The following is a 15960-nucleotide window of genomic DNA, read 5'->3' as shown; positions in this document are numbered from 1 at the left end:
TTTTTTTTTTGAGACGGAGTCTCGCTCTGTCACCCAGGCTGGAGTGCAGTGGCCGGATCTCAGCTCACTGCAAGCTCCGCCTCCCGGGTTTACACCGTTCTCCTACCTCAGCCTCCCGAGTAGCTGGGACTACAGGCGCCCGCCACCTCACCCAGCTAGTTTTTTTGTACTTTTTTAGTAGAGATGGGTTTTCACCATGTTAGCCAGGATGGTCTCGATCTCCTGACCTCGTGATCCGCCTGTCTCGGCCTCCCAAAGTGCTGGGATTACGGGCTTGAGCCACCGCGCCCGGCCTAACCTATGAAGTCTTAATGGATCTTAGTGTTTCTTCTTGGTTTCGTCTCTAAACTCACTAGATCCTCATCCAAATTTTATTTTCCTTCTCCTCCTTTCTCTCTCTAACTCCTAAGTCCACCTTAAGTGAAAGAGTATGGTTTATAAATTTTTGTGTCAGAGAATAGGAAACATTGAGCTAAGAGGGAAATAATATTAGACATAAAAGGTGGATTTGCTGAAACTCACCATCAGAGGGCACAACAGTACTGCAATAAACAACTCCCAAATTCTGCCAGGAAGAGATCCTTTGGTGTACCTAGACAACATAAAAGATATGTCTACTGTCAGAATGGAACAACAAACACATACTTATGTGTGTGTATATAATAAATATATAAATATGATTACTTAAGTAATACGTATGCTTTGTACAAAACTTTAAAAATACAGATAAAAGAAAATAAAAGTCGTTCAAACTCTTATCATCCTAAAATAATAGTGGTGAACATTTTGGTGTTTTCAAGATTTATGCAAACACATTTACATATACAAACAAAAGTATACATATTACATTAAACAAAATTAGAATTATACAAATCATGTTTTATGTACTTTGAAAAACACTTAATATTGATTCTAGGTACTATCAGGCCTCAAGTAAACTTTCTGGCTTTTTCTTCCTCTGATTACCTTTCAGACCTGTATCTCCTTCCTATCTCTTACCAGGTATAAGAGTTATTAAGTAGCTGTATCAAGAATTTACTATTATGGAGTAGGTATCTGGTCTTTATGTTCACTCTCCTTTTTAAAAAACTTGGAGAGGCAACCTCACTACTTGAGTCCTTAATCATGACCGCTTCAGAGTGTTAGAAAAAATCACCCCACTCACATCCACCTCTACTACTTCCTTGAAGAGCAATGTCACTGTGGATGTGGATCTGGAACTCAGGTTCTCATAACTAAACCATGTTTCAGAATGAATACTGAATACATTTTTCACTTGCCAAATACTTTATTCCTTTGTATCTTTTACTTTCCCAGCCCCAAAAAAGTATCAAAGGAAGAGGAAGGGCAGGCATTAACTGAATAAAATCCAATATACCCGCTTCAGGCCTGACATATTCCATTCCATCAGCACAAAGAAAAGTCATTTAGCATCTACTAAGCTGTATTAAGGTGTGCATTGTCACAGAGTCCTAAATGATTTTTCTTTGTGCTGATGCACTTCATATGACTATCATTAATTTCCATCTCGTTTCAACTTAAGAGAGCATGCAGAAATGTGAGACTGACATTTATAAAAAATTTAAATAGGCCGGGCGCGGTGGCTCAAGCCTGTAATCCCAGCACTTTGGGAGGCCGAGACGGGTGGATCACGAGGTCAGGAGTTCGAGACCATCCTGGCTAACACGGTGAAACCCCGTCTCTACTAAAAATACAAAAAACTAGCTGGGGGAGGTGGCGGGCGCCTGTAGTCCCAGCTACTCAGGAGGCTGAGGCAGGAGAATGGCGTAAACCCGGGAGGCGGAGCTTGCAGTGAGCTGAGATCCGGCCACTGCACTCCAGCCTGGGCGACAGAGCGAGACTCCGTCTCAAAAAAAAAAAAAAAAAATTTAAATAAATAATTTAAAAATTACTTGAGACTTGGCTCACAGCTAGTTTAGTTTTAAATCTTTGATTCATTAGGAATTACTCCTAGTCAAAGTTAGTAAGTAGAAATCTAATGTCCCTCTAATGACAACATAGCTGTCCCATACAATGAATAATAACATCTTTTCCTTTCTTATTTGAAATGTTATCTTTATAATTTTCCAGATAATTACATGAATTTGGATCTATTTCTGAACTTCTATTCTGCTCATGCTCTAGTAGCCACATTGTTTTAACATTCTAGTCTTATATTTCAGTGTCTAGTAGGGCTAGTTTTCCTTTATTACTTTTCTTTAAGAAATCTCCCAGTTATTCTTATTTGTTTCTCCATGAACTTTAGAGACAGTTTATCTAGACACACACACACACGCACAGCTATTGGTTTCAAAAAAACAGTATCATGCAGTGGTTAAAAGCACAGAATCTGAAAGAATCTTGCCTGAGTTCATTTTGTAGTTCAGTAACTTTAACTGCAACTCTTGGGCAAGTTATTAACTTCTTTGTGCCTTGGTTTCTTCACTGAAAAATGGGCAAAAAGTGATACTAACATCACCCATGTAAAATAGTTGTGAGGACTAAATGAGTAATACATATAAAGTCCTTAGAACATGCCTGGCATAGAGTACATTCTCAATAAATACTAGCTATATCTTGTTGTGGGATATTAACTTCATGGGTTAAAAAAGGATTTTGATTTTTGCCAAAGAATCTTGTAAGTCTTTCCATTTAAGTCTCTGTTTGTATTTCTGAGAAGCACTTTAAAGTTGTTTTCAAGCAGATCTTGTAGGCTCTTTTTCCTCGTGTAATGGTTTTTGTACTAAGTCTTGTCCAATATTAGGAACATGATCCCTGCATGTTTGAGTTTGCATATGCCTATTACAGCTTTGCGTGTTCTTTAATTTTGTTATCCTTTCTGAGTTTCTTTACTTTCATTTTCTTTTTTTTTTTTTTTGAGACGGAGTCTTGCTCTGTCGCCCAGGCTGGAGTGCAGTGGCCGGATCTCAGCTCACTGCAAGCTCCGCCCCTGGGTTTACGCCATTCTCCTGCCTCAGCCTCCCAAGTAGCTGGGACTACAGGCGCCCGCCACCTCACCCGGCTAGTTTTTTGTATTTTTTAGTAGAGATGGGGTTTCACCGTATTAGCCAGGATGGTCTCCATCTCCTGACCTCGTGATCCGCCCATCTCGGCCTCCCAAAGTGCTGGGATTACAGGCTTGAGCCACCACGCCCGGCCTTTGCTTTCATTTTTTTTAGTAATCTGATCTGGGAATGTTTTAATAGATTAGCCTATATACTTTAATTAATGTAGCATACATATTTAAGCTCTTATCTGTTGTGAAATTGTATGCGATGCTTTCTAAAGTAAAAATACTTTACTAGTGACTGGGCATGGTATCTTGCGCCAGTAATCACAGCACTTTGGGAGGCTGAGTGAGAGGACTGCTTGAGCCCAGGAGTTAGAAGAGGCTGCAGTGATCTATGATCGTGCCATTGCACTCCAGCCTGGGCAACAGAGTGAGACCTCATTTCTTAAAAAACATTAAAATAAAATTACTCAATGATTTGGGCTTACTTTGTTTATGTACATATTCCTTCTGATAATAAAAAAGGTTTACTTTTTTGTTCTAGTAGCTACTTCAGAGTAAAAGTCTGAAGTCTTTTAACGGCCTCTGAAAGTCCAATATTCTCTGATATCCCATTATCTCTGACTTCATCGCTTACCACTCACTCTCCCTCCTATATTACTGTGCTTTACCCCTTTACACTCTTCCCTGTTTCTTGAGCCCAGCTACGTTTTTGCTTCAGGGCCTTTGCAATAGCAACTACCTTTGCTTAGAATACTGTTTCTCTAGATAACTATCTGGCTCCCTCAGTTCCTTCAAATATTTGTTCAAATTTCATTGTCTGACTAAGGTCTACTCACCCACTTCAAAAAAAGCAATCTCATCAATGGGTACTCCTAATCCTTTTATGCTGTATTTCTCCCCATACATTTAACACCTCTTAACAAATTACTTATTATTTTTATTTTGTCTGTCTCCTCCAACCCATGAAGCAAAAATTTTCATCTGTTTTGGTCACTGACAGTGCTTGGCAAATAACAAGTCCTCATCAAATACATGTTAGGAAAAAAAAAAAAATCCTATATTTTATAGTTTTTTTGTTATAACTATAGTTTTACATAAAATATACTGTAATATATAAAAATCCTATCTCTACTATCAGCAATGATTAATACAGCTATGTTTCTTTTTTCTTTCCCTCTACTACTCGGTTTAGTTTATTAGATTATTTCTCTTAACGTTTACCTTTCGCTGTAACCAACGTATCTATGTATCAACTATAGACTCCCCTCCACTCCAATCTTAAGATTTTACTAGATTTATTGATTTCAAATGACATCTTTTGACAGGTTGTTATAAAACATGACAACATCATTTATTTCCTCATCGACTTTCATTACTGCACTGTCAAGGTTTTAACGATTCATATTCTGCTCTGTAAATCTAATTTCCACATTTGTTTTAGTCTTAATGCTATAGATCAATGGACTCTATGTTCACTGCCAATACTTTAGCTGTAGTTTCTCCTTTCATTTCTTGGTTGGCTGCACTTCTTCCTGTAGAAGTAGGACTCATAAAAGCTAAATTTCCTGTAGCTTGGTATGTTAATTTCTAAATTAATCTTTCCTTGAGGATTTGGAAGGGAAAGTATCAGTGTTGAATGCTGCTTTGGAGAAGTCTGAGGTCAGCAGCTTCCTCTGGAGAACTGTGCTTGGCTGGCTTTGTTGGGGATCTGCAACCATAGGTGTCATTCCTCAGGGTTTCCCCACACACCTCTATTTGACCTTCCCTGGATCTGACAACCTTCCTTTATATAATAAGTGTTTTGGAATTGCAGAGATCTCCCTAGTTGTGCTGAAGAAGGGGCTTGTATTTTTGTCTTATTCTCCTTCCTATTCCAGGATGTGAGAAGAGAAGGGAGAAACTGCTGCCTTTACTGGGCCATTATTTGTTTATGTAGTAACTTTTAAATACTGACATCTTCAAACACATACAGTAGGAAGCACCGTGTGAAGAAATCTCATGAACCCATCATCTGCTTCTATATTTATCAACATTTTATCAAATTCAGTTTATCTATATCCACTCAGTTTTTTCCCTTCAGTATATCTTAGAAGGAAATCCCAACCATCATATCATTTCAATATACATACACTGGGCTGTTTTAAAACAGAAATCCTCTGTCCTCTATGATTTCACACTGTCCTCTATGATTTCATAAATTATCCTTAACAATAATAAAAGATGTTTTTGTGGGGCAGAGAACCACATCATTACATGGCTGGTTATGAGTAATATTTGTTAGATGATATAGAACATGGGTTGGCAGGCTGGCTGCCAGTTTTTGTAAATAAATTTTATTAGAACATAACAAAACTCATTCATTTACTTACTCTCTATACCCCACTCAACTACTTTCACATCACAACAGCAAAATTGAGTGGTTGGTATACAGCTGCAAGAGTTGAGGAGCTGCAACAGAGACCACATGGCCCACAAAGTATCAAATATTTACCATCTGGCCCTTTAAGAAAATGTTTGCTGATCCTTGCTTATAGAACAGTTTCTGTAGTTTTGGGATAATTCACTTTCTCAAAGTCCTTCCCACCTACTTCTATAATGACACTGGCAATTATAAAGTACCACATATTAAGTATTTACAAACACACATATAAGTCCTTTTTTTCCTTTAAACCTCCAGAAGTTTAGAGTCTAATAAAGATAACAAAAACAAAAATCATTTTGCTCTTGCCTTTTTTCCTTGAAATATGGCAACAACAAACACAAAACAAACAAAAAAAACCAAGGAAGCAATTATAAGAGCTCAAGAACAAAGAACCATTGCTATTCTAAACTCTTCCATAACTCCCCTAAATTGAAAATATTTCATGGTTTAAATTTTGTATTTTTAACATGTCACAAGAAAATAGTAAGTTTTTAAAAGTTTTTTTCCTTTACTGTTTAGGTTTTTTTTTTCCTCCCCCTTTACTTTCCTTGGAAGCTTTTAATAAATATTTGACTGATGCTGAAAGTCTGAAAAATATACCAGGAAGTTAAAAAAGAAAGAAAAGTCAGCAAAAACAATCAGGCAAATGGTATGTAATATTTACATAATTAAATTTCACAGGCAGATACCAAGATTAAAGTAAAGTCAATTAAGTTAAATCTTGGCAGATACAAAGATTAAACTTCAGTAAAGTTAATTATTTAGAAAGTATTTCAAAAATTATCAGAGAAAGGGAAAATCTCTAGGAATTTTTTTTTTTTTTCTTAGACAGTGTCTCTCTCTGTTGCCCAGGCTGGAGTATAGTGGCATGATCTTGGCTCACTGCAATCTCTGCCTTCTGGGTTCAAGCGATTCTCCTGGCTCAGCCTCCTGAGTAGCTGGGACTACAGGCAAGCACCAACCATGCCTGGCCAATTTTTGTATTTTTTAGTAGAGACAGGGTTTCACCATGTTGGCCAGGCTGGTCTCGAACTCAGGAACTCAAGTGATCTGCACATCTTGGCCTCCCAAAGTGCTAGGATCACAGGCATTAGCCAAGGCGCCCAGCCTCCCTAGAAATATTGGTGCCAAATGAATAAGGTGATTTGGTGCCCCCATAGTTTCTTGAAAAGAAACGGCAAGTTTATTCTTTTGGTACCAGTCCATATCTTTATAAGTAAATTGAGAACTTTAAGGAAAATCAGGGACTTGAAACTAAAAGAAAGTATAACGTCTGCTGTAGTATTGTAATCATTTACCTTTGATCTTAATCCCTAGTGTTATCAATTTAGAGTTAGGCTACAAAACACTGTAACTTTATTTCTCCAAAACCTAAGATTTAAGCCAATAAAAATTAAACTTTAGAATGATAAAAAAGGTATTTTACGCCCTCAGAAAAGTATTAAATTCAAGTCAAAATTTACTTTTAAATTCCTTACTGTGATCGTAAATTATTCAACTATACTTAATCATCTTTCATTGTTCAAAAGAGCAAACTCAGCAGTATGCTCCTTCCAGAAACTTGGGAGGATTGTCAAATCTAAATAACCTGTCAATAGCCCCAAAATATTCACAGTCAATTAGACATCAGGCTAAAGGAAGGGGAATGGTGAGGGGGAGGAAGGGAGGCAGGGGCAGGGAGGAAGGGGGAGAGAGAGAGAGAAAAAAAAAAGAAAGAGAAAGAAAGTCATTTTCTTACTAACCTAGTTCCCTTTAAGAAAATCTTGGGATCTAATTTCATTAAGAAACAAACACCTACCAACTACATCAAACTAAACTATATTAACTGCATCAAACCGCTTTAGATGGAATAACTGTATCTATGTATTTGTCCATGGCTAAAATCTTATTATAAATAGCCTCACTCTGCCTCAAGTTTGGATATGTCCAGTTGTATCTCCCGGTTACATTTCCCTTAGCACAACATGGAATGCTTATAAAATGAACCCCTTTCAATAATGTTCCAAAAATTTCGTTTCTAAGACCAGAGTACCCATATTACAGCAACTTTGCCAAACCTGTCTCCAAAATTCAGTGCCTGTACGGATACTCCAATTAGCAGTATAAACTATTTCAGTTGGTCTAAAGCAAGACACACCTATATAACAGCTTACACAACTTGGGATCAGTCTTTTTCTGTATCCCTGAAACAGCAAAGTTGTTGAAACATCCTATCAGCAACATTTACTACTTCTAATCTACCGATATACTAAATAAGGACTGTGGCTTTAACCTGGAGATTGGATAGTGGGGGAAAACACTGGAGTGGGAAGACTTGGGCCCACTTCCACAACTCACTATCTTGAATTTCTACTTCTAAGTCTCTGCTTCTTCATCTGTTAAATTAAAAATAATGCAACAATGATAACAAAACCATTTCACAAGGCTGGTTTCACTTAAGGAAAGTGACAATATAAACATGACAACACTTGAATGACTAGTATTCTACAGAAACAAACGCAAAATAAACCTTCAAAATCCTTAAGAGATTGACTCAACATAAAAAATTTAATTACTATAATACATTTCAAAAACCACAACTATCTCTAAACAGAGATAATATACAAAATAAACATCTTATGATGTTAAAGGTAGAAATCTGAGGTTTTAAAAGAGTATCTCTTCAGATACCAACATAAAACACATTTGAAGATTTGTTGTTTTACTGCTAAGCTACTCTGAGAAATAAAAGTAATTATGATTTCTGTAAGCATTTTTTGATACAGAGTACAAATTTCTCCCTATATATTAAAGGTCTGTTTTATTTTTGACTGACGTAGGTACAAATGCATTCCATGTTGTACTGAGATGGTCATTGAATGTGTTGTTCATTATTACTTTTTAAAAACTAAAAACCCAAATGCAAAGATCTTTACTTCAAGGATTCACTGGCACATAAAACTTAGCATTTATACCTTTTAACAATCATTTATGCAATTCAAAGCAGCATATAGATTTAGATGTAAGGGAATAAAGTCCGAATGTAAACTCCATGCGAACAGAAACTCTAAGTATTCCCCCGTTATCTGTGAAGGATATGTTGTTCTAAGACTCTCAGTGGATGCCTGAAGCCACTGACAGTACCAAACCCTATGTTTTTTCATATAAACACATACCTATGGATAAAGTTTAATTTATAAATCAGGCACAGTAAGAGATTAACAATAATAAAATAGAATAATTACAACAATATATTGTAATAAATGTTATACAAATGTGGTCTCTTAAAATATCTTATTGTGCTGTAAGTGGATGATTTACATCTTGAGTAGGACAGAGTGGGACAGTGTAGGACTGTGTGAGATCTCACCACACTACTCAGGACAGTGCACCATTTAAAACTTAATTATTTCTAGCATTTTTCATTTAATATTTTCAGACTGCAGCTGACTGTGTGACTGTGGGTAGTGAAAACCACAAAAAGTGAAACAGCAGGTGAGGGGGAACCACTGTACTGTATCTGTTAAATGAATAAATGTAGTTGGCTTGTAGAGTTTTATTGAGAGTAAAAATGGAACTTCATTTGGTTGCCCTTTTTGATAGTTCAGTTTGACAATGGTTCTTTTCATCACCTGAATTCATATTTCCTTACACAGTGCCATTAAAGCCTGTGGAATCTCAATGCATTTGTTGACATAACAATGTTGGGGAACTAGTTGCACATATTGAGATAAAACTTCCTTCTTAAAGTGCCATAAAAGTTAGGAAAATACAAACTTTACAAAATATTTTATTTTGGTTTGGTGATGGATAAACAGGTGTTAGTTACATTTGTGTCTATACCTGATAGAACTAAAAGGGCTTATATTTTAAGTGTTTTTTTTTCTACTTTGATGATGCCTAGGGCCTGAGAAATCTGTGTCTGTTTTAGAAAATGGCTACTCAAAATGTAGTCCATGGATCTGGGGCATCAGCATCACCTGGGAGCTTGTTAGAATGTCGATTCTCTGGCCCCACCTCCGACCTACTGAATCAGAATCTGCATTTTAACAAGGTCACCAGGAAATTCACACGCACATTAAAGTTTGAGAAGCACTACCACAGTTCATGCAAATGAGTTCAAAGGGATGCATTAGTTAGCTATGAACAGTATTGTCAGACCCTTCACTATTCTCATGTATCAAGACCCCAGCATAAGCAACTAGGGCTCATAGAGAGGAAACACCACATAGCAGAAACCAATGCATTGAGTTTCAAAGGCTAGATTCTAGTCTCATCTCTAGTTGCATCACCTTGAATCTTAGTTCTCATCTGTAAAATGCATGGGTTATATAACATACATTGTAAGGCCCTTCCAACTCTGAAAGTCTATTAATTCATGAAAATAAATACAAATACATTCTTTCCTGACACACAAGACACACACTACAAAGTAGTTTCAAGAAACAGTTCAACCATATGTGATAGAAGAAGAAATTGGGCCTACTTAATGCTATGGGGCCTTGTCTATCGATTACTTTGTATGTATTTGGTTTGAAAAATCAACCTCTTTGTTTTCCCACTTGGTTTCTGGAAGATGCAGAGTGGTGAATAACTTAGGAAGTGGGTGGTTGCTATTAATAACTTCTCTCACTGCTTCCTTTGTTCTTGAATACTGATAAAACACAGGTAACAGACAGGATTCTGGAAAAATTAAAAACAAATTTGGAATTGTACAAGAGCAAGAGGATGTTATTGTTCTTAGAAAAAACATGGCTGAAATATTTAGAGGTGAAAGATTATGATGCCTGACACTGTCAGATCAGGAAACAATAATATGCATATGTATACATATACATGTGTGCATGCACATAGGTAGAGAGAAACAAAGCAAATGTGGCAAAAGATGAGTAACTGGTGAATCTAGGTAATGGGTATAAGACTGTACTTTGTAGTCTTTCCGCAATTTTTCTGTAGGTTTGAATTTTTTCAAAATAAAAAATTAAGAGAGAAAAAGAATTATAAATATCTACTGGCCCAATTGTGCTCTGTTGTATTCTTCTCTTTTTTAAGGTGAAATATAACAGATTTATTTAATTTTCTGTAACCTTTAAAAGGCATCAGAAAAGCTAGGATAGAAGAAAAAAAGATCAGTATAGAATTTCAGTAATGTACACTCCCATGTTGCTACTTTATTTTAACCTTGACTTACAGACTTAACTTTTTTCTCAGGTAAGGCTAAAATAAAAGGGGGAAAAGAAATGCTCGTGAGAAGTCATCTCAAATCTTCTTTGTATTAATGAAGTAAACAATTTCAAATCAAGAAGTATATGCTTTGTGTGATTTTCATTTTTGCTCTAGCTTCAGTTAATAACAAAAAGAATGCAGTTACCACTCACAAATATAAATAACTATAGGCCTTTCTTATTCCCCTGCAATAAGAGGGATACAACAGCTGCTATAAAAATCACTCTCTACCCTCCCATGTGTTGTGTGAGTGTGAAACTCATACCATGAAAAGAAAAAAATATAAAAAGAGAAAGTTATAGCGAAGTAGCTGGTTTTGTTTTAGAATTCTTTTTCCACTTACTGTAAGTTATTTTACTTAATTACAAATAAAATAAATATGCTACCTACATTTCTAACATAATTGTCTCATTTAGTTACAAACCTCAAAACTGGAATAACAGAAATCATGGGCCAGGCGTGGTGGCTCATGCTTGTAATCCCAGCACTTTGGAAGGCTGAGGCAGGCGGATTACCTGAGGTCAGGAGTTCAAGACCAGCCTGATCAACATGGTGAAACTCCATGTCTATTGAAAAAAAAAAAATACGACCAGGCGCAGTGGCTCAAGCCTGTAATCCCAGCACTTTGGGAGGCCGAGGTGGGTGGATCAGGAGGTCAGGAGTTCGAGACCAGCCTGGCCAACATGGTGAAGCCCCGTCTCTACTAAAAATGTGAAAATTAGCCGGGCGTGGTGGCATGCGCCTGTATTCCCAGCTACTCAGGAGGCTGAGGCAGGAGAATCACTTGAACCTGGGAAGCGGAGGCTGCAGTGAACTGAGATTGTGCCACTGTACTCTAGCCTGGATGACAAAGTGAGACTCCATCTAAAAAAAAAAAAAATACAAAAAATTAGCCGGGCGTGGTGGCAGACACCTGTAATCCCAGCTACTCGGGAGGCTGAGGCAAGAGAATTGCTTGAATCCAGGAGGTGGAGGTTGCAGTGAGCCAAAATCGCACCATTGCAGTCCAGCCTGGGTGACAAGAGCGAAACCCTGTCTCAAAAGAAAGAAAGAAAGAAAGAAATCATGTACCAGCTGACTAGTAAGATTCCTTCATTCCTTCCAGATTTTATCCAGTAGGAATACCATAAGAACAACAAATCACATTCCATTAATTGGAGATTTTAAAGCATTCATAAAGGCCTTTTTGGGGATAGTATGGAGGGACAGGGTCTCACTCTGCCATCAAGACTAGAGTGCAGCAGTATGATCCTAGCTCACTACATCCTTGACCTCCTGGGCTCAAGTGATCCTCCTGCCTCAGCCTCCTGAGTAGCTGGGATATGCCACTGTGCTCAGCTAAGTTTTTTAATTTTTGTAGAGATGAGGTTTGGCTGTGTTGCCAGGGCTGGTCTTGAACTCCTGACCTCAAGGAATCCTCCCGACTCGGCCTCCCAAAGTGCTAGGATTACAGCTGTGAGCCACTGTGCTGGCCTATAAGTCTTACTTGTCTTTAACTCTTTGGCTTCAAACAAATGCACTAATTTTGATAGCCTCTATTCTCTTCCTCTACCTTTAGCTAAGGGGACTTATTTTTATTTGCTTGGTTTTTAAAAATACCCTTAACAAAGCCATGCCAAGGTGTAACTTCACATAATGAACAGATTAAGATTAATACCAAAGAATAAGTCATGAAAGGTCTTAGGGCAGTATAAAGAGGAAGATCAAATAAGAGAGTTAAGATGATTTTCACATATAATTCAAAACTGAAAACATTCAACCCAGAATGGTCCTCAGCCCACTCTGCCTATGACTCCAGCTGACCTCTCCTGTCTAGTTAGGGATCACATGGGGACCAGTCTCTTAGCAAGCCATTCTAAGTCACAACTTTACACAGTTGAGAGACCAGCAGATGCTTATTTGCATATAAAGAAAGAATACCATTACTAACATCACTACCATCTTCTGTATTTTCTGAGCATGCACAGGGCCCAATTTGCAGTCTTTTTGTGACTGCCTTCTTTCACTTAGCATGATGTTTTCAAGGCTCATCTATGTTGTAGCACATACTGGTACTTAATTCCTTTTTATTACCAAATGATATTCCATTGTATGGATATATGACATTTTGTTTATCCATTCATCAGTCAGTGACTGTTTGGGTTGTTTCCACTTTTTAGCTATTATGAATAATGCTGCTATAGACATTCATGTACAAGTTTTTGTACGAACATATATTTTCCTTCTTCTTGGATAGCTATCTAGGAGTAGAACTGTGGGGGCCCATGGGAACTCTGATAACATTGTGAGGAATCGCCATACTATTTATATAAAGTGGCTGCTATTTTTACATTACATTTGCATTTACAGTGAGGGTTCCAGTTTCTCTATATCCTTACTGACACTTGATACTGTCTTCTTTTTTTTTTTTTGAGACATGGTCTCACTCTGTTGCCCAGGCTGAGTATAGTGGCACAATCAAGACTCACTGCAGCTTTGATCTCCTGGGCTCCAAGCAATCCTCCTTCCCTGGCCTCTCAAAGTGCTGGGATTACAGGTGGGAGCCACTGTACCCAGTCCTATCTGTCTTTTCAATTATACTATCTTGTGGATGTTAAATGGTATCTCATTGTGGCCTTGATTTCCATTTCTCTGATAAGTAATGATGTTGAGCATCTTTTCATATGCTTACTGACCACCTTTATATCTTCATTGGAAAAATGCCTATTCAGAATCTTTGCCCATTTTTACATTGGGTTGTCTTTTTATTACCAAGTTTAGTGTTGGTTTTTGGGAAGTCATGTTACTCTAGGAATTTGTCCATTTTGCATGAAATTTTAAATGTATTGACATAAAGTTGTTCAGAATACCCTCATAACTTTTTAATGGCCACAGAATGTGTAGTGGCATTGCCTTTTTTTGTTGTTCCTAGTATTAGTAAACTATAACTACTTTTTCTTGATCTGTCAGTCTTGGTTGTTATTTCCTTATTTATTTAGAGAAGGAGTATCGCTCTGTTGCCCACGCTGGAGTGCAGCGGCGCGATCTTGGCTCACTGTGACCTCCGCCTCCCAGGTTCAAGCAATTCTCCTGCCTCAGCCTCCTAGTAGCTGGGATTGGTGTCTGGGACAGGTGTCTGTCACCACGCCCGGCTAATTTTTGTATTTTTAGTAGACATGGGGTTTCACCATGTTGGCCAAGCTGGTCTTGAACTCCTGACCTTCGGTGATCCGCCCACCTCAGCCTCCCAAAGTGCTGGAATTACAGACGTGAGCCACCGCCAGCCCAGCCATTATTTCTTCTTTGATACAGATTTCAAATACCAGAAGATTTTCCAGTGAAAACGTAATTTCTATCTTAATTCCACTGTGGTTAGAGAACATACTCTGTCTGATTTAAATCCTTTGAAATTTATTAGGACTTGCTTTATGGTCTAACTGTGGTCAGCTGGAAAATGTTCCATGTGCACTTGAAAAAAGCAAGAATCCCATAATACTTTTTGTTGGATTTGATGTTGCCATGGGCTTTTAATACCAGCTGAGTTGAAGTTGACATTTTCGTGTGTATGACAAAGGGCTTAACTTTGTTTCTTCACAGCCTAGAGAGATATTCTATCCCTGTAAAGTCAAGATTTTCAAGAAATCGTTCTGAGGAACTTTCTAAATATAATATGCTGCCACCCTAAACATTGTGGAGTAAAAGTCAAGCAGAAAAGCATGCTTTTGGAACTCAGGCATGGATATCAATCTTATTGAGACTGGAAAGAAAGATTGGACTGGGTCATTTTCATTCTCCAGATTTACATAAATCAATTGGTTTTTAAAGTAGTTTTCTAGAAGGAATACACATTATTCAAAAACTTTCTCACAAATAAATCATAATATTTAAACACCAGATGAAATTTAAAATTTGCTGATTACTTCACTACATTTTATATGACGGGTGCATTTCATTAAGAAAATGTTGATCCTTGTACTTCATGCAGGCCTTGAAGACCAAAAGTTTTAGTTAAAAAAAAAAAAAAAAAATTAAGTCTTACAAGCCTGTTTGACTTTTTTCATGGATCTTTGTTCCCGTTCTAGTTTGTTTCCTACAATATAGGAACCAATCACTTCTCTCAGACAGGAGTAATGATCACAAAGAAGTTACAAAGTTAACAAAAAATGGGACAATGCTTTAGAAATAAAGGAAAAATCAATTTCAGTTAGCGGAACGGGCACTGAATCTAGGAACAGAATTGTATGTACAACATGCAAGTTCTGGTCTCAATACTGAGCTGTTAAAGGGCAGATTATTCTCTGGAGTCTAGTACCATGTCACCACTTGGGGGAGAAAAAAAAAACCAACAACAGAAAGGGAACACGTATGGAAAGTGGTAGGGAGTAACTACTGACCAAAAGCACTGTTAACTTCATTTTGTTATCCCATTAAAAAATACTAACCAGGTTGGGCATGGTGGCTCACGCCTGTAATTCCAGCACTTTGGGAAGCCGAGGCAGGTGGATAACCTGAGGTCAGGAGTTCGAGACCAGCCTGGCCAACCTGGTGAAACCCCATCTCTACTAAAAATGCAAAAAAGTTAGCTGGGCGTGGTGGTGGGCACCTGCAATCTCAGCTACCTGAGAGGTGGAGGCAGGAGAATCGCTTTAACTTGGGAGGTGGAGGTTGCAGTGAGCCAAGATCACACCATTGCATTCCAGGCTGAGCAACAAGCAAGACTCCGTTTCAAAAAAAAAAAAAAAAAACTAATCAAACTGATGAAGAAGTCCAGAAGGACACCTGTGTTTCTCTTTCAAAGCAAAGTCAGAGCAATTTTGCCAAATAATCACCTAAATGTTTACCCTACAGCAACTAGGAGCATGAGGTCAAAAGTAAAACTGAGAAATACCAAAACTGTCTATTTCCTTCCAACAATTAAGCTGGGAAGTTCATGAGTATAGCTTGTAGAATAGGAGAATGAGAAAAATTATTAAGAATCAAATTTAATAAATAGTTCCTATGGTACCTGGCACATACTACCTTATTTCTTACTGACAAAATTATCTAGAAATGTTTGTAAACAATAATGACAAAAACACAAGGCATGTCAATATATTCACATGCACAGCACAAATGAACTACTCTTTGAGGCAGAAATGTAAATGGATATTTTGTGACACATTCCCATTGATGTAAGATTCTTATTTCTAGCGTGATTATTTCTTCCTGCCCTATAACAGACATATACCACTCATGTTCACGGAATAAATCATACACACTTTCCCCTCAGACTTTTCTTCAATGGGCAAAATGTATTTTCCATCAAGACAGGCAGTAAAAAAACCAATTTTCCTTGAGTTAA

The 15960-nt window shown here is 37.5% G+C and overlaps 1 protein-coding gene across 2 annotated transcripts in view; it reads right to left on the bottom strand.

Annotated features, from left to right (window-relative positions):
- MCU (mitochondrial calcium uniporter) overlaps positions 1–15960 on the bottom strand; it is a 216814-nt gene that overhangs the window by 52170 nt on the left and 148684 nt on the right. For both annotated transcript variants that reach the window (XR_002730132.1, XM_023204981.1), the window contains one exon: positions 523–592. Coding sequence is in view for 1 of the 2 variants with exons in the window: in XM_023204981.1 (XP_023060749.1) it covers positions 523–592 (70 nt within the window). In the remaining variant the exon portion in view is untranslated. The remainder of the gene's footprint in view (positions 1–522; positions 593–15960) is intronic.

This window comes from Piliocolobus tephrosceles, chromosome 9, assembly GCF_002776525.5.
Source record: "Piliocolobus tephrosceles isolate RC106 chromosome 9, ASM277652v3, whole genome shotgun sequence".
Lineage (NCBI taxonomy): Eukaryota > Metazoa > Chordata > Mammalia > Primates > Cercopithecidae > Piliocolobus > Piliocolobus tephrosceles.
Note: the sequence above shows the minus strand (reverse complement) of the source record. Positions and strands in the feature narration are given on the sequence as shown.